Source organism: Sander lucioperca, chromosome 22, assembly GCF_008315115.2.
Source record: "Sander lucioperca isolate FBNREF2018 chromosome 22, SLUC_FBN_1.2, whole genome shotgun sequence".
NCBI lineage: Eukaryota > Metazoa > Chordata > Actinopteri > Perciformes > Percidae > Sander > Sander lucioperca.
In genome coordinates this window covers 25,620,275-25,639,323 of record NC_050194.1, presented here as the reverse complement: position 1 = coordinate 25,639,323, position 19,049 = coordinate 25,620,275, and the positions used below count along the sequence as shown (strand labels likewise).

Genomic DNA, 19,049 nt, shown 5'->3' with positions numbered 1-19,049 from the left:
GTGTGTGTGTGTGTGTGTGTGTGTAACAAGCATAGTGTGCGTGCTGTACACGAGCCTAGGCGCATTTTTACTAATGCTCTGTTAAAATAACAATGAAATGCTGCGTTATTGACTTTAGACCAGGTTTTTGTTGGTCAATGGTGTCATCACTTCCCACTGCCTCAAGATAGCAATATACCTAGAATGCACCTGAACACACCTCCCTGTAAGACCAGCACGCCCAGAATGCACCTGAACACACCTCCCTGTAAGACCAGCACGCCCATGGGCCACAGATGGGCGCAGGTGCATTTGCTATTTAAACGACGCGGGCGCTGGACGGGAAACTGACAACTGCGTCGGTCTTAAACTAGCAAAGACACTTGAGTCGGGCTTTACGCTGCGCCAGGTGCAGGATAGGGCCCACAGTATTTCAAAATGACTGTTTCTGCTAGGGCTGCCCCCTCTTAGTCGATTAGTCATTTTGGTCTTAGTCGACTAAGATTTATTTTCGTTGATTAGTCATTTTTTGATGCTTTTTCATGCTAAATGACTTATTTCCAAGGAACTCATGGTAAACACAAGATTTAAAGCCTGCTTTTGCCTGTTGTTTTTGTGGAGAAACTTTTACAGATGTGTCAGTTAAATCAAATAGTCGGGGGCACCTGGGTAGGTCACCTGGTAGAGCGCGCGCCCATATATAGAGGTTTACTGCTCGACACAGTGGCCGCGGGTTCGACTGCGACCTGCGGCCCTTTGCTGCATGTCATTCCCCCTCTCTCTCCCCTTTCATGTCTTCAGCTGTCCTGTACAAATAAAGGCCTAAAATGCCCCAAAAAATCAATTAGTCGACAAAATCATATGAGTGTTAGTCGACAAAGAATTTCTTTAGTTAGTTTGGGTATAAAAGTACAGTAAACATTTATAAAATATTGAGTATACATCGATGAGTAAACTATATCTGCGTTTCCATTGTTTGAGGATTCCACCTATGAGGAGATGGAGATGTTTGTGGGTTCCTCTGTAGCCAGCTGTGCTGCAGGGCTGCCTGCAGGCATCTACAACAACAAGCTGCTTTCAGTAATACAGTAAGCTGTGAATGAGCAGCCGAGGGGAAACATATTGTGTCTATATCGACGACGTTACATTTCTGGGATTTTATCAGAATACAGTAATGAAAATCTGCTTAGAAATCTAGGAACTATTGGATAGGATAGAACGACCTCATGTTATTCTGCTAATTAAAACATTATTAGTTTCACTTGTTCTACATTTTAAACAAATTGTATATCCAACGACTCAGTCTGCCACTTTAAAAAAAAAAAAAAAAAAAATCCTGTGCTGGTTCCATGGTATCAGAATTCTGGATAGTCGTCATGGAAACATTAATTGGTAGGCCTGTAACAATTATTACATAATTATCTAATTGTCCTTTTTTTTTTTTTTTTTTTTACATAATCGCTGTTTCTTTGTTTAACCGCAATTAATTGCTAACATCAGCTATGGTCTTAAGACGTATGACTGGTAATTGTTTAGTTTAGATTTGCCAAATTGTAATTATATAAGTGATTATTGGTTAGGGGTGCCACCCCATGCCCCCTTTTTAGCCCCGTCCCTGCTGGCAATTCGAGACCTTAAGACATGTAACCTCAGCCTAACGTGAGGGTGAGGAAAAACACATTTTTCTTACATCTATTCAAACTTTCACATAAATTCCAAACATTAAGAGCATGTGCTTTCACTGTGCCTTACTGGTTAATTTAGATTACAACATATGTAGCTCAGAAAGGTTTTTCTCTTCATTTTGTTGAAACGATAAGCCTTAAATGGAACTTTGTATACTTTTTGTTACGTGCTATGTTAACACATTCATGAAGGAAGGGCTAATGCACTTGAGGTGACATCCAGTCTTATCCATTTGTATTGTTTAAAAAGTTTCCGTCAGTGTTCGTGGGAATAAAAAAGCCTCTCTGTTTATCAGTAGAAGTTTCTGATAAAGCACACAGTACAACAGGACTGTAAGACGTGTGGAATGTGGCTCTAAAGAGATGGCTTCACTGAACTACTGTTTAGTAAGATAACAAAACACACACACCAATGGGGACTGTTGCATCCAGTCATATGTATTATTAAGATGTTATTTGGACATGGAACTTAACTATGTAGTTGTGTGCCTAAATCTAACCAAACTGCGACGTGTTTAACACCACGACCGTTATGTTTTGCCGCTTTGATCAGTGGTTCTCAACCTGGGGGTCGGGACCCCCAAGGGGGTGGCAAGATCATTTTTGGGGGTCGCCAGATGGTTGTGGGGAAAAGAATCTAATAATATGACTAGACTAAACTGAGGAATGTTTTTTACATTACTGTGTGAGTTTGGTACATTTCCTGTGTTATATTCAGAGCCTCATTCACAGAAAAGGGGTCTGAAGGCGGGTCAGGGAGAGAGAAATAGACACAAACGCATCAAAAATCCATAGGGGCTGGAGCACATTGGACAAGGCTGGGTTCTAGCTGCTAAAACTAAAACTAAACTGTAATTAAACCAAAGCATTATTAGTTTACATGTAGCAGAACATTCACAAAAATCACTCAAAATCAGCAGGTGTAGGTGTAGAAACAGCTGTTTACACCACTTTGCAGCTCTTTCTCTCGTTGTTGACCAACCATATTTTGGGTGGGGTCGCGACTCAAAAAGGTAGCCTAGAAATCTAGACGCGCCCTAGTGGCAGCAAATGTAATTTGCAGCCAGGGTCAGTCCAGCAACTCTCCGTTGGCTTGCGAGCTGGAAAAACCAAACTCTGGTCAGGCCAATCACATTGTGTATAGAGTCGGTGGGCGGGCTTAACATAATGACGGCAGAGTTGTGACGGTTCCGCGTGAATTCCCTGCTACTTGAAAACAAAGAAGATGGCTGCTGCTGCTGGCGAACAGCAGTCTTTGGAGTCGGCTTTGGCTGCGACTCTGGAAGACTTGGAGTTCAGCTTTTCTTTGAGAAAAGAACAAAGAACGGCACTGAAGTCATTCTTAAAAAAGGAGGATGCGTTCGGAGTTTAAAGTTGAATCTATCAACTAGCGTTGCTCTGATTGGTTGTAGAGCTATCCTATTGCGTGCAGAGGGAATTTGAAAGACAACCGTTTATCCCGCCCCTCGAATTGAGCCCGGCCAATGGTGAGTTCCCAGACCCAACATCTGGATGTGGGTCTGGCTTGTCAGGCTATCAAAAAGGTTGAGAACCACTGGTTTAGAAATGAGGAAGGAAAACGCACCCGTGGGTCGTATTAGAGGGGGAAAAAACAACCTATATCGTTGTAAGATTTGGAGGACTTGTTGCGATGAAACCAATTCCATTTGTGATATACGTTGAATCAGGACTGATGGAAGCAGAGAATTTGTGTTTGTGCAGGACATTACCTGTGCTGTTTGATTGAAAACGTCATGTGGTGACGGAAAATTGCTTCTGTACTTTCAAGAGTGTGAGTGATGAGTGTTTGTACACCAGCTGACACTTGGACACGGTGAGAAATGGGAGTGTGGTGGCAGGTTATGGAGAGCTGTGTCATATACTCACACACACACACACACACACACACACACACACACACACACACACACACACACACACACACACACACACACACACACACACACACACACACAGTAAAACTCGATGACAAGCGGTCACCTTGACTTGTGAGTGGTAGCCAAACACACCTCAGTGCAGCAGGAGCCCTCCCCGTTTCCAGGGCACCCACCTAGATTAAACAACCTTTCCTGTGTGTGTGTGTGTGTGTGTGTGTGTGTGTAATCTGGTTAACCTTCATATCCCGACCAGTTCACACACATCTAAACAGCAAGGGGACAAAAGGTGAACTTACTTATCAACACTGAAACTGTTGACTCTGTGGTGATTACAGTGATGTTATTTCTTTCTCTTCCACTTTTTTTCCCCCCAGTTTCCTTTGAGAGATTCTCTGTTTAAATGAGAGATTGAACTTCATATGATGTCACCTCCTGCGGTTCCATCAAAGCCCGTCTACGGAAAGCCGTTCCACTCCCTATTAAGCCCCATTGTACCTACTTTGGTTACAGTTCCACCAGAGTTCCACTGGGGGTGATCACGGTCCAGTGCAAAATGAATGGGACTCTATGGAGCTAGACGGCTAAATTTGTCTCTTTCGCCTGATTGTCGTTGAGAAATCTCAGATTTGATTGTAGTTTTTGCAAGTTCAACATGGATTATAGGTCGAAAGTTGAATGAACGAGTACTTATGTCCTTTTGATTTGTTACAGGTTGAGTCGTTGTTGCCCATAACACGCTAGCATTCTGCTAATGAATGCTGATTGGTCAGTGAAGGACTGATTACGATCGGAGATCCCACTTGACGGCATCCGAAGTAGAACCAGAATGTCAGAGTGAATATTTCGGCGTGGTCTTTAAAACATTAGCAAACCTCTTTCTAGCACGTGTATTGACAGGGAGAGTCTAACCTGTCAGCTGTGTTGTCGATGCCTCGAGAGAAAAAAGGAAGCGACTCAGAGCTCGCCGTAAAGCAGTATCTCTGGCCGTATATGTGTATGACGTCATTGACAAATTAAAAGGCTTTTTAGAACAAAAAAGCCACTTTAAAAAAATCTAACTCCCAGCAGTGTGTATTTTCTTAGCCTCCCCTTTCGAATGCAACATTCAAATTACTAGACAAAAAATTATATCCTGAGAAAAGTGGATTTTGAGGGGTATAGCTCCATAGAGTCCCATTCATTCTGCACTGGCCTGTGAGCGCCCCCTATATGGAACTCTGGTGGAACTGCAACCAGTTCAGAAGCCGGAAGTAATGACAGAGTGGAACTTCTTCCCATATTAGAAATTCTTTGGTTCCATCGTGGAATCCTCCGTTTTGTAGCCTGACAAGCCAGACCCACATCCAGATGTTGGGTCTGGGAACTCCCCATTGGCTCTAGAATCTGAGTATGACCACGTCAGGCTAGATCTTAGTTTGAGTCGTGAAAGATAAAATGAAGGCAGAGATGGAGAGCTCAGTTTCAACAGAAGAGGTAGATTCATCAAGCTGGTGTGGTGTCAGTACTTCATTAGTCTTACATCGCCAGCTCTATCTCCACAGCGCTGTGGAGTAAGGTCTGGCTTCACCACAGATACATTCTGGGATAGGAGGGGGAAAAAAACAGGGATGTTTGCATTTCTTTAAACCAATCACAATCGTCTCGGCGGCATGTTCTGTGCGGTAAAATGACAGTTTTTGTCAAAGGAGTCTGGTGGCTTTAAAGAGAGCAGAGATAACGGCTTCAGTTCCCCGTTGTTGAGGGCTGTGTCCAACTGCAGGGTAAAGCTGTGAAAATATTCAAAATATATAACCCTAAATCTATTCGTGTCATTGTGCGAATTTGGCGGTTTGAAATGTTAGTTCGGATTCACCAAAGTCGCACAATAACGCAAACAAACTGCGAGCTAAAATTATAGTTTTTGTCAAAGGAGTGTGGTGACTTCGAAGAGAGCACAGATAACAGCTTCAGACCAACGTGTTTTTTTTGTTTTTTTTACAGTGGTCATTGTATGAATACTTATAATAGAAATATGAATCCGTTGCCTGAAGCCACTTGCTTTCACTCAGTTATTTTTCATTTCTTTGTCTCCACCTGGTCTGTCCCTGTCCCTCCCTCCTTGCTTGGGTTGCCAGGTTCCTTCTTGCTGGTTAATCTGTGGCGGCGCAGCAGGTTCTAATGGTGCCACATGGCTGGCTTGGCTTTACAGTAATTTACGCCCCGACATGATATGGACCTGCTGCTGTTTATGTAGGCTCTGACTCACCCCAACACACGTCTCCTGCCGCCAACCGACACACACACATACACTCATACTCATGTTCACACACACACACACACACAGACTGCCTTCCTTACACCGTGGTGGCGGAGCCAGCTAGGTCTTAATGTTCTGAACGCTGCTCGTTTTCTTATAATCGTTCTTTTTCATTTAGCTGCGCGTGTGCTTACACGTGTGGGAAGTACGAGGGTTTTTGCTCACGTATAGGCCCAGTAAACTGCTGTACTTGTACTTTATTTGAACATTTTCATTTTCAGAAGGCTTCAACATTTTCTCCTCAAGGCTTGATTTATACTTCTTTGATGCCTGGGGCTATGATTTAATTTTTGCAGATTTAGACATTTTCAACATTATTTCTGTACCCCCCCCGCACCCCCCGTCCTAGTTTTTCTTCTACTCTTCTTCCTTCTGTTCTTCCTTCCATCCATTCTACTTTCTTTTCTTATGTATTCACTTCTTTTATGTACCGTATGTCCTCACTACTTTCCTTCCCTGCTTCCTTACTTCCCTTCCTTGACTGATCAAAGTAGGAACAATTCGATACCAACAAGTATATTTATCCGGGGTATTTTAGAGGATTTAACGCTGACAGGGCTTGGATTCTTCACACTTAGTACTTTAACTTTGACAACATTGAGCACTGGGTAAATTTTTTTGTGTTTTTGCGTTTTGGTTTTGCTAACTACAATTAGAGATTTGAGTAGTGTTTACACAAAAATACACGATTCTTATGTGTGTGTTCATCTGTATCCTAAACACTTCAGAGAAATGTTAGTTTTCTTCATGCCTCCCCTTATTATTAACGGCTTGTATAACCTCTGACTCTGTTCCACATCACTCGTCTGTCATGGGATATGATGCTCTGACGGATCTATCAACCTTGGTGTTGTGGACTGAGGACGCTGCTACCTATTCCATCTCCCTCTCCTCACATTAGCCATCTGTCAGAGCCACAGTGGCACTTGATTTAAAAAAGAAACAGCTGGGAAAACAAGACTACGACAACAATCCACGGGATCATTTTTCTCAGGAGAAAGATGCGCTGCAGTGTGAAACGGGTTTGGATGCAGTACATCACAAGTTTTACAGTCAGTTTTTTATTTTTATTTTTTTTATTGTTGAGCAGCAGTTCAACATTAGTTTGGTTTTTTGTTTTGTATTTATCTCGAAACATCAACATACTTTTGAAAGAGAGAAAAAAAGACAAAAAATCAAATAAAACACAATCATATACATCTCAATCTGATTCAATCAAAAAACTAATAAAAAAAGGATGAGTTCGAGAAGGAGCAGGCAGACACATAATGCTTCTAAAGTCCTGCCCCTACTTTACAAGAGTAAGATTTTTGCAGGCCGGGACGTCTCTGTAGGACCATAATACCTCATTCAGAATGGTTTGACACATATTTTGCCTTTTTAACAAATTTTTCTTGCCAACTTGTGAGTCATGTTTTCTAAAAGTCATGCTCAAAACTAACTCTTCATCATACAAAAACCTATTACTTTATCGTTATTGAGATATGGTGAAACCAACTTGTCACACTTCGCCCTTAAAAAGGTTAGTTTCACTTTGGTCTTGAGTCAGTGTATAATTAGTATAATATTCCTCTCTTGCCCGTGGGATCAGTGATATGCTTCATGGTACATTTCAAAGTGTTCAGTGATTAGCTCCGCTGTGTATTTAGGCTGTTAGGAATCCAGGACATTACAAAATGCTGCCTAATGGATGAATAAAAACAGTGTATCAGCATCTTTGGTTGGAACCAAACTGAGATCCGTAAGCAGAAATCATGCGTTATCTTTATCATTGTTTGTATCTCGATGACGGTTTCAACAAAGCAGAGGATAATCCACCATTTGCTGCTATGCTGCTATTTGGCTTCCAGCTATTAAAGCTATAGTGCGTAGTTTCTGTTGCCCCCATGTGTAATTCTAAATAATGACAACAAAACTGTCGACGCATCCACATAATACAAGCCTTCCGTAATCGTGCACCAACACCCCCACCCCCCCCAAGCCAAGGAGGACACGGAGGATTAAAAAAACATGGACTCTTCAGAAGAGGTCATTATCTTCACTCGAGTTTCCGTGCGAAAGTCACCGGACGCCACAATCTTCTGAACATAATCATACTGAGAAATACAGAGAGAGTTGTGTGGAGCTGATAGTCTTAATTAGCTTTGTAACAGCCTGGAGCTTCCTGTCTGCTGCCGTCAGGCTTCTACTTTTCAAAATAAAAGCTTGCGTCTGTTCCGCTACGTCTTCATACTTTGGTGTTGTTTATATCTTATCTTATATTATGTTTTATGCAAACATTTCCATTCTATATAAAGATGGTGCCATGGTAGTTTATTTGAAGGTTTTATGAATTGTGTGTATTATTTCATTATGAAAGCCTGTAAGTGCGCCTCATGCTGCTGCTGCCATAATCTAACAAGCAAATACAGTAATGTCCCCATCTGAAATTGGGCCGGTAAGGGATGGAATTGCCAGGGCTGAATTTTTGTCCTAGTCCACCCCTGGGTCACACTGTTGTGTTGTGGCTGCTGTAATATGTTTTCTTTATATTTTATTTTGTGCAAAGTAGAGTATGTTGGGTGTGGACATTGGAGCGGACGCTGTTGAATTAGTTACTGTTGTATTGGTATCATGCAATTCTGTGTGGGATGGGCCACTTAGTGGCATGACGCGTAAATAAAAATATCTATCCATCTATCCATCCATCTATCTATCTAGATAACATTCAGTTATGTTGATCAGAGACGAAGCACGTTCATGGGAGCCTTTTTTCCCCAACGCTGCAAACGTGATAACACAATGCTTGTATTGTCGTCAAGTTTTTGGGCATCTGATTATTGAGGCGATTAGCCGGTCAATTAAAACGCAGGGCCGAAGCACATGGGGCCGAGTGAGACAAAGCAGCGTTTTCTTTGTAATCCCTTTCATTTACCAATGTACTCGGTCAAATATGGTCTTTCATTCAGTGGAATGCTAATCAGCCTCTGTCCCTGATGCTGAAAGAACAAGCTCAGCTGATTGAGAGTGGATTAAATCCAGGACCGGCCAACTTAATGATCCTATTAAATTGTCCCCTAAACAGAATGAGCATGTTGCAAGGAGGGAAAAAAAAAAAAACCCTCATGAATTAGTCTCATCATTACCATGTGCAGGGCAGCACTGATGGTGACTGACAGCTGTAGACTGTTTCAGTGTTGATCAGAGGAGTCTTGTCAGGACATTATTCGCAGCTTTAACATGGTTTGTGTGCGTGAAGGGCAGAGTGGTACATTTTTCACTGCCGACTGAACCGAGTTTGAAAAAGGTCAAGAGCTTCAAATTGGCACCAAACTGGTGTTCAGTGCAATGAGCTGTTCCGTAGCCGTGGTTAACGCATCGCTTACAATAGTTTGAGGAGTTTAGCTTATTTTTTGGCATAAAAAGTCTTTTGTGGTGTTGTATGCACTTCTTCCGACTTGTGTATCAGTGTAAATCCGCATGTGTTTATTCACACGTGTCAGTAACTTCTTCTGAACCACTGAGAGTATTCTGACAGCCACACAGATTCAGCAGAAGAATGAAAACGCATGAGGCCAAACCTGTCCGACAGTGATTACATAACACATCCCATCACTCACTCTCAGTCACAGGCATACACACACACACACACACACACACACACACACACACACACACACACACACACACACACACACACACACACACACACACACACACACACACACACACCTAGTCACAAAGACATTCCCTGGCCCTTTCTCTCTCTCTGTAGATCTGTTGATTTAGACATGAGAACCGGGCCGCTCTCCATCTTCTCTGTTTATTCTTTTGTTGATTATCTCTTTCTTCCTGCCAAGAGCTGGTACAGCCGCCGCGATGATTACCGCTGCTGGAGCTCTTCCACTGACTTGGTTTGTTTAGCAGCCGATGCCTTACGTAACAGAAAATACACCCAGATACTGGGGGAGTGGGGCGAGAGGGAATCAGGAGTATAAATAGGTTTTTCTTGTCCTCCAGAAATGCACAAAGAAACGTCACTAACCTCTTATTTTTTTTATTTTTCACGTTTGTGTGTGTGATTATGGCATCAGACGTTGCGGAGCAATAGCAACATCTTTGAAAATCCATAGCAGGGTGCTTTTGATCGGAGGTTTTCATCCAGAAATCAGCCTGACATAGATCAAAATCCTGTCCCACTTATGATGTATTCATCATCAGCACATTGCAATCCAAATCCCACTCATCTTCACTTCCTACGTTTTTTTTCCCCACCTGATTTGAGCACCTTGAAGCTGTTCTCTCCCTTCATTCACTGGGCAGTCGGCCTTTTTTTCTTGCACCCCTGCGTTGTCGTGTCCTACTTCCTATACTTCCCTTTTTTGAAGTCATGGTAAAGTTTGAGTACCAAGGTGACTGTTGTGAGTCAGCCGGCGGGCATTAGCAGGCGTCCCTCGTAGCGAGCAGCCACGAAAAGATGTCTGTCAACCTCACACGTACCCTCCTCTCCACCCTGCCTTATGCTCATCTCTCTGTTCTCTGTGTCCACCTTAGTCTTCTTACTTTTCTACTCCCACGCTGTAACATATTTGACCCTATTTCAACTTAAAAACACCTCGCTGCCTTTTTATCTGAACTAGTACTAAATAAAGGCCTGCTCTCACTGCTGATGTGATCTTGAATATCCAAAGGCTGCTTGTTAGTTGTTGCAAAGTTAGAAAAGTTAGTCAAAGAGAAAGTATTATTATTTTTAAATTGCTGGGTGATACAGCAAGAAGTGAAAGGGCAGCTTGGACTGAGGGGGAGGTTGAGTCACTGCAGAGATGGACAGAGAGTAAAACTCATTATATTCTTTTCTTTTTACTTTTCCTAGTTAATAGACCTCTGCTTGTTGTGTGTCCTGCTGTGGATGCGCTCCACACACTGTGCTCACCGATACTTGGTCATCTTTTATTAAGATGCATATATTGCTTTGTGTGTGTTTAGGTGTGTTGATCTGTCGGGAATAACTCAGTTGTGGTTGTGCCTTTTCCCTTCTTGCTCTGATCTCCCAAAACTGGATCACCTAAGAAGAAAAGTCACATCTCATGATGCTGACTGTTGAAATTATTGAACAGCCCTCATCTCATGGCAGTTCGTGAAATGGTCACGTTATTGAATCTATTGATTCGTGCACTGAACATGTTAACGTTATTTTCGTGTGGTGAGCATGAATTTTAAAGTAATGTATTTCAATGGGAAGCGTATTTTGTGTTCACAGAACGATTACGGTAGCGAGTGGTATTGGTAAGGCGAAAATCCGCGCAAGGAGGTTGGTCGGGGTGGTGGATGGGTCAAACAACACAGGAGGATCGCGTGTGTTGCAGTTCCTTTCCGCGTTCTTCTCTTCCTAACCACAACCGTCCCGTTGTTGTGGCCGGCGTGTGGCGTTTCATTTCCCCGTTGTTGCGTGCCACAGAGACCGCGGATCGTGTCCCTGCGCCCGGGGATCGCGTCCCGCGTGTGGCGGTCCTTCCCATTGTTGTCGGCGGTGTGTGCCGTTTCATTTCCCCGTTGTTGCGTCCCCCAGAGCAGCCCAGTGTCATGGCAGTTCGTGAAATGGTCACGTTCAAAAAATCGTGACCTGTACATGAAATAAACGAGAAAATCGTGACCTGTACACAAATCACTAAATCAAAATAACGTGACCATTTCAAAATAACGTGTGACTTGCGTGAGACCGGGTTGTAATGAACGTCTGTAACATTCAAGCCGTTGCCAAATTAGTTGCTACAAAGCTAATTAAGACTATCAGCTCCACACAACTCTCTCTGTATTTCTCAGTGTGACTATGTTCAGAAGATTGTTGCGTCCGGTGACTTTCCCGCGCAGAAACTCGAGTGAAGATAATGACCTCTTCTGAAGAGTCCATCATGTTTTTTTAATCCTTCGTGTCCTCCTTGGCTACTGCGCGTGCGCATCGACGGAAGGCTTGTATTATGTGGACACGCCGACAGTGTTGTTGTCATTACTTAGAATTCCTCATGGGGGAGACAGAAACCACGTACTATAGCTTTAAATATGCCCTGATCCCCAAAATCATCCAAACACAAGATCTGTCTCGGTTCTCTTTGTTGTTCCTGCAGGTCGAGTTATTTCTCTCTCTCTCTCTCTCTCTCTCTCTCTGTCTCTCTCTCTGTTTTTTACAATAAAATATTTCCTTACATGTTTCCAGTGTTGTAGCTGACGCCTACACGAGCGTCTGTTCTGATCAATGGCTGAGCTGTGCTTGTCACAGAATGACCCAGTTTGAAATGACATGGTATGATTTTAAAAAAAAAAAATGGGCCTCATTCACCAATATCTTAAATTTGTTCCTGAGAAAGGTCCTATAGAAAAGTCTAAATCAGATTCATGCTGTGTTCTTACAATGGTGAATCCCATTGTCCTGGTAAATTCAAAGCACATCAACGTTAGTTGATCCTAATTAGCAGGTAAACATCCCGCCAAGCCACATACTGTAAAAGGGCGTGAGACTGCAGGGCGTGTGTTAAGTCAAGAATGCCCAAACAAAAAACTGAAGTGGAGGTATACTTCTGCAGGAAGTGAACGCCCAACGATCTGTCATAAAAGTGTCTCAATCTGCAAATAGATCGACATTGTCCCGGAACATGTTGCAGCTGCAGTAAATATGCCATTATGTGAGTTTGTCTCCTACTTTGGGCCTGTAAATGGTAAATGGACTGCATTTATAATATGCAGTCCATTTACCTGTTTCTGCACCCGAGACCAACTCGCATAATGGCGTATTTACTGCAGCTGCAACATGTCGATCTATTTGCAGATTGACCTGTTTCAAAAACCCTAATTTACAATTCATGTAGAATTTTGGTATCTCAGATGTAGAATACATTTATGGTGTATGTAATAGGGCTGCACGATATGAGGAAAAGCTGCGATGTGCGGTAACATTGTTTAATATTGCGATGACGATATGACTTGCGATAAATATTCAAATGTGAATGTTAGCTATACTGTTCCCATGTCTTAGTGCTTTAATAGGTTCTTTGCGAACCTAAACATGGAATAGCCTATTCCCACTGAATAAAGAAATCAAATAGATCATTTTTGACATGCTTTTATTGAACAAATTACAATTAACGTTCGACAAAAATCTTTTAAACTGACCTTTGTTGATCTGAAATGAAGACAGATTCAGCAACTGCACGGCCTATTTCTCTCTTAAAATGTTTTCAGAAACATGTTTCGGTGAACTATTTTAGTCCAATATGAGATCGTATTCTGAACGAGACGCCATGACAGTCTGTCTTTGAATTTCCGGAGAAAAAAGAACCATGTGACGCGTTCGTCCAATCAGCTGCCGGTTTTCATTTTCTGTGAAATAATCAGACTGTTAATGGAAACAATACAGAGCAGCGCCGCCTGCTGCTATGGAGACGTATTACGCTTTGCGTCGTCTCAGTGTGTAAACGGTTTTCCCTTATTCATCGTGTCAGGCTGTCTGTTGCGATGTGTTCATCGTGCTAGTTCATATCGCGATGACGATGAAAATTCGATGTATCGTTCAGCCCTAGTATGTAACTCTGGTGCTATGAAGAAATGTGCTCCATTTGTTAGTTTTGCTATTTGCAATGCTAAAACTTCAAACCTCAATCTCAAAACTGATCTGAACGCAGATAGAACCTTATTATTCTGAGGTAGCGATATGCTTTACCATTTGCCTCTCATTCACCCATTTACACCCACATTCACCGATGGTGGCACATTCACCAATGGTGGCGCAGCCGCCATGCAAGGCGCTGGCCTGCCAACGGGGCCACTTGGGGTTCAGTGTCTAGCTCAAGGACACTTCGACTTGTGGACAGGAGGAGCCAGGAATCTAACCGCCAACCTTGTGGGTAAAGGAAGACCCCCTCTTCCTCCTTAATCACAGCCTGATCAATCACTAATTATTGGAATGCATGGTTCCCAATTAACATGACTTATGTGAAGTGTAGTGTTTACTTATTTTAAAAGACCCTTGATAAATAATAAAAAATAATTTTAAACATTGACAAATGATACAAAATAGTATTGTAATTTATAATATTACCCAACTGTAGAATTATAGAAAAATTAATTATTTTTGTACAATTATTTTGCATATATTATTTATACATGTCTGCACTCAAAAGTGTTTGTCTTGAGTGTGTATAGATTCTGTTACTTAAAAGAACAAACCACGAAAACCTTGGTTAATGTCAGATTCTTGGTAAAAAAAAAGAAAAGTAAATAGGTTGGTTTTAAGAAGACATTTAGTTAGAACGGTTGGTGAATGAGGGCCATTACGTTTCCGCGTGTTTTTTTTATCCACCTTGATCTGCAAGTTCCCTGCAGCTGAATTCTGTTGCATATTCGGACCTGAGCAGGCTGTTGCTATGGTGAGAAATTATGTTTTTAGTGTTGGATCTAGCCATGTCGATTTTGGTTTTATTTGTCATGGTTTGAGGTATCTGCCTCTGAAATGGGATGGCACCATGGTGAGACACCACCAGAGATAAGTGAAAAAATGTTTTATTTATAATTTGGGTGAACTGACCCAAAAAAAAAAAGAAAAGAAGAAGAAGCAATTAGCAGGAACAGTGTGCTAGAGTTCAGTGAGTGTGAGGGAGAAGGAAACAGTGATGGGTCCAGGTCTGCTGCTGAGCTGAGGGGAGTCGGCAGCCAAAACCAGGTTTTATTTTAATAAAGGCGGCAGGGGAGGTGAGAGGAAACACACACACACACACACACACACACACACACACACACACACACACACGCGCGCACACACCATAACATATGTACACAAACCCTCAAAGTGACTTGTTCTCTCTCTTTCTTTCTCTTTCTCATTCTTTCTCTGTATATTTCATCCCTCCAGTCCTCACCATGAGCTTGAAATAATCCCTGCTGCACTCCTCTTCGTCCTGGTTGGCTCAGCTGACTCTGCTGTGTGTAGGGCTGTGGCTGTGTGTGTGTATGTGTGTGTGTCCATGCCCATGCCCCAGTAAAGAGTGGGGCGCCGTCATTGTAGCTCATATCAGCGTTTGTATCCAGATCTTGCCTGCTACTTGACTAACCAAACGTGCTGTTTTGTTTCTTCTTCCCTTTTTCAGTCCATCATGGAGCAGTTCAACCCCTGCTTGCGGAACTTCATAGCCATGGGAAAGAGCTACGAGAAGGCGCTCACCAGTGAGTACAGCAACCATTTCTGGTTTTCTCTCCGTTTCCGTCCTTCCTTCATTCCTCCTGTCTATCCAGTAGTCCTGGCAGAGGGCCGACTGACCCGACTGCTTTTACATCCTCTATAATATTTCCTGAGTAGAGATGTTCAGCAGTTTCTCGTATTGTTGACTTCTGCATCAAAGCCCTCCACAATCCTTAAACTTGATGTCTTTGAACTACAGAAGCTAGTCTGTTGCTCTGGCTGTCTGCAAAAGTGACAGCAGTAATGCCCCCCCCCCCCTCCTCGCTGAGGCAGTCATAGAATATCTTGTCCCAAAAAACTGTGTTCTCAAATGTTAAAAGATGTGCTTATCAGAGATGACTCTGAAGTTGATGTCCTGCGATTGTTCCTCTGTGATGGTGTCCATGTCCACATGTCTTCCTCCCCCCACTGGTTCATTAATCAAATGTCCGCCTCCACTGTACGTCCTTTGCCATTGCTTTATGTGACTTGCATAGGTGTGTGTGTGTGTGTGTGTGTGTGTGTGTGTGTGTGTGTGTAATATTGAGGTGTTCATGCAGCAGTGTCTCAAGGTTAAAAACAAAAGCACTGGAAATGTCTTGGGGGGGAGCTAAGTGGAGCACAAGCCAATGGGAAGTGGAACAGGAGGAGTCGCGAGAATAACGATGCCCCTCGTGGGGCCAAGGAAACGAGAGCGAGCCGGTATCCAGGACAAGACGGGGTAAAAAAAAGAAGGGGGTGCAAGAAACGGTTGAGAGAGAAATATTTAGAAGCATGAGGAGAAACTGACTTTAAAATTAAAAACAAAGTGAGATGTGTAGAAATAAACAGCCTTCATCGTTGTCCTGAAGCCTGTTAGTGTTCCATGGACTTTGGTTAGAGTCACCCAGTCGGCATTGATAAAGATATTTCGTGCTTCCAGATTACGCTCACAACAACGCTCTCAGCCTTGCCATGTATGTACATGTCGTCAGATAAGACGAGCCTCCAAGCATGTTAAGCTCATCTATTGATAAGAAAACCTCTCTTCCACTGCGCTCTTTCATGTCACTCTGCAGAGAGGAGGTTATCGGGGGACCGGATCATATTTCCAGTGATGGTGCAGCGGTGCTCGGTACGCTGTGTGCACAGCGTGGAGCGGGGGGGGGGGCTCTCCTTCATGTGCTTGGAGGGGGAAATGCAGGGAAGACTCCGCAGCCCGCGGGACCCATAAAGGAGGCCTCACTACCCATCTGATAGAGAAGGCTAAAAATAGCCCTGCGACTCCCTGAGTGGGGATTACACTTCATCAATGCCAGGCAGCGGTACTGAGGCAGGGTTTAGAGTAGGGCAGTGCAGAGCAGGGCTGCGCACCCGGCGTGTGTCTATTGTCGCTGTAAATAAAATGCCAGTGCAGCCTCTGGTTTCTTTAAGTAGAACTGGGGGTGGCAGGTTTGCATCTTTGGGGACAGTGGAAACCGGTGTGATGGAGGGAGGAAGCTCACTGGGTCTGTTTTTGTTTGTGTGAGTCTGAAAGCATTTGGGCTTGATTGGACTGGATGTGAGTAGTGTGGTTTGGGATGTGGTGCTTAGCCGGAATTCAGTCTTTATTAAAAAAAATGTTATTACAGATTAGTGCAGCTCTGTCGGGAGCTACGAGGCTGGAAAATGTTATTATAATGTTGGAGGTATCCGGGGCTGAGAGAAGATCTCACCTGGGAGAGGCTCCATGTGTGAAAGGAGAGAGCTCAGTAAGCACTGATTTGGTAGTTTAAAGGTCAGAAGACATCTAGTCTTAGTTTAAACTGCATTACATTTGGCTACGAGAGAGAACTAGATTTAGAGCTGCAAAGATGAATCGATCAGCTGTCAACTTTTGAATTAATCACCAACTATTTTGATAATTGATTAATCAATTCAAGTTATTTCTGAGGAAAAAAAACGATGTAATTGCAGCTTGTTAAATGTGAATATGTTCTAGTTTCTTCTCTCCTCTGTGACAGTAAACTGAATATCTTTGAGGTGTGGACAAAACAAGACATTTGAGGACGTCATCTTGGGCTTTTTGGGAAACACTGATCCACATTTTTCACCATTTTCTGACATTTTAGAGACCAGACGACTCCATTAATCGAGAAAATAATCAACAGATTAGTCGACAGTGAAAATAATCCTTAGTTGCAGCCCTGTCTAGATTGCGTATTTCAGTCAGGGTGACAACATATGATTCTATTTATTATTGGATAATCACATTATCGATTGATAAGTCTGTTTTTAGATTTTTCAGATCATTTCCCAGAGCTTAAAGTGCCGTCTTTTAAACTGCTTGTTTTGTGAAGTCCAAAACAGAAACCCAAAGATGTAACGTTGTCAGTGTGATGCAGCTCTTAACTTCCTAACTACCCCCCCCCCCCCCCCGAATACAGTCACTAAAAGTGACCTGCGAAGCAACAAATCAAAGCTTTCTGGGAGGGAATGTGAGAGGGGATTTGATTTGCATTGATTTAATGTGGAGTCTCAGCTGATAAAGACTTCTTCTATGTTTGTGTTTCACACTCTCCGCTCTGTATCTGCTTTAAATCACTCTTCTAACCCGCTTCACAGGCAGAACCCTCCTTCTCCTTCTTCCTTTCTTCTCCTATCTTCCTCTTTCGCTGTCATTTTTCAACTGGCAGACAAGCAAAGCATCTCCTCAAGCTAATTCCCACCTCACCTGTCCCCGCTCTCCTCCCGCCTGGGATTTCTTCCGGACATCGATTTAATTAGCCTCACCTCCATCTCATCTCTCGCACTCCTATATCCCACCTAAGCTGAACACAAGTCAGGCTTAAGAAAAGCCAGAAAAGGGTCTTGGATTGTCTCTTTGTCATACCTTTATCCAGAAGGGTTGCACTGCTGTGTAGAGATTTACTGCCTTTTATCTCAGTTCATGGTTTTGATAAAGAAGTGCAAGCAGACAGTTATTTCACAAGCCTTCTCAACATTGTCTCTATTGAAGAAGATTATTTTAAGTATGTTTACAGACGTCGTCTTCATTTTTCAGAACAATAACTTGCATAGCAGTGGGCTTCGCTCGGCGTCTCTGTGGACTCGACATAAACAACCAGAAGAGAACCTGAACTCAGAATAGATTGCCATTGTTTTCCATGTGGATATATAAATATGTTGTCATTTTCCCCCCCCCCTCTCTTGGGGATTCTGCATGACTTTCCACTTGCAGTTCAAAGCACAAACACCCGTCAACGTGACAGCGTTGTAATAAACTCAGCCCTCCATCCACATGTATCTCCCGACTGGACATGTGTCCTCTGTCTCCATGGCTGTCACATCGCTGTGTGGCTAACCCCTGAACCCGCTTCAGTTCACCCTCGCTGCCGCTTGGCTCTTGTCCCAGCTTTTTTAAGACCTGAGTCACTGTTCTGTCTCAGCCAGTGTCCCTGGCTTGTGTGACAATGCACCGCAGAGAAGAATACTGACATACAGTATTTGAATTGCAAAATGCTTTGACATTGTTGCTGTGGATTTTTTGTCAGCATACTTTCAAGCATGATTGCTAAGATGGTGCTGTTTTAGGATTTTAAAGAGTCAGTCCAGCCAAATAACTAACCAAACATGTTCTGCTTACCTATAGAGGTATCTAGCCATGTAGATAGTTTTTCGGTTACACTTTACTTGAAGGTATCTACATAAGAGTGACATGACATTGTCATGAACGTGTCATAAACACATATAACACTTCTTTTAGTAAGTGTCATTCAGTTTTTGTCATGACAAGTTAGGGTTAGGGTTAGAGTTCAGATGTCATGACGCGTCATGTGTTCATAACAGTGTCATGCCACTCCTATGTAGATACCTTCAAGTAAAGTGTTACCAGGTTTTGATTTATCTGCTGAAATGTCATTTTTGAATGCTGCAAGTAGCACAAATGAAACTCCATTCACCTCGGAGACGGTTGCCGTGGTCTGGGTTTGACTGTATTTCATCGTATCAATCCCGGCGTTGAATCCACATCCTCTCATATCACA

The 19,049-nt window shown here is 42.9% G+C and overlaps 1 protein-coding gene across 7 annotated transcripts in view; it reads left to right on the top strand.

Moving 5' to 3' along the window:
* The window catches only part of baiap2b (BAR/IMD domain containing adaptor protein 2b), a 102,466-nt gene that overhangs the window by 10,993 nt on the left and 72,424 nt on the right, over nucleotides 1–19,049 (top strand). For all 7 annotated transcript variants that reach the window (XM_031314839.2, XM_031314837.2, XM_031314834.2 and 4 more), the window contains exon 2: nucleotides 14,975–15,050. In XM_031314839.2, coding sequence (XP_031170699.1) covers nucleotides 14,975–15,050 — 76 coding nt within the window. The remainder of the gene's footprint in view (nucleotides 1–14,974; nucleotides 15,051–19,049) is intronic.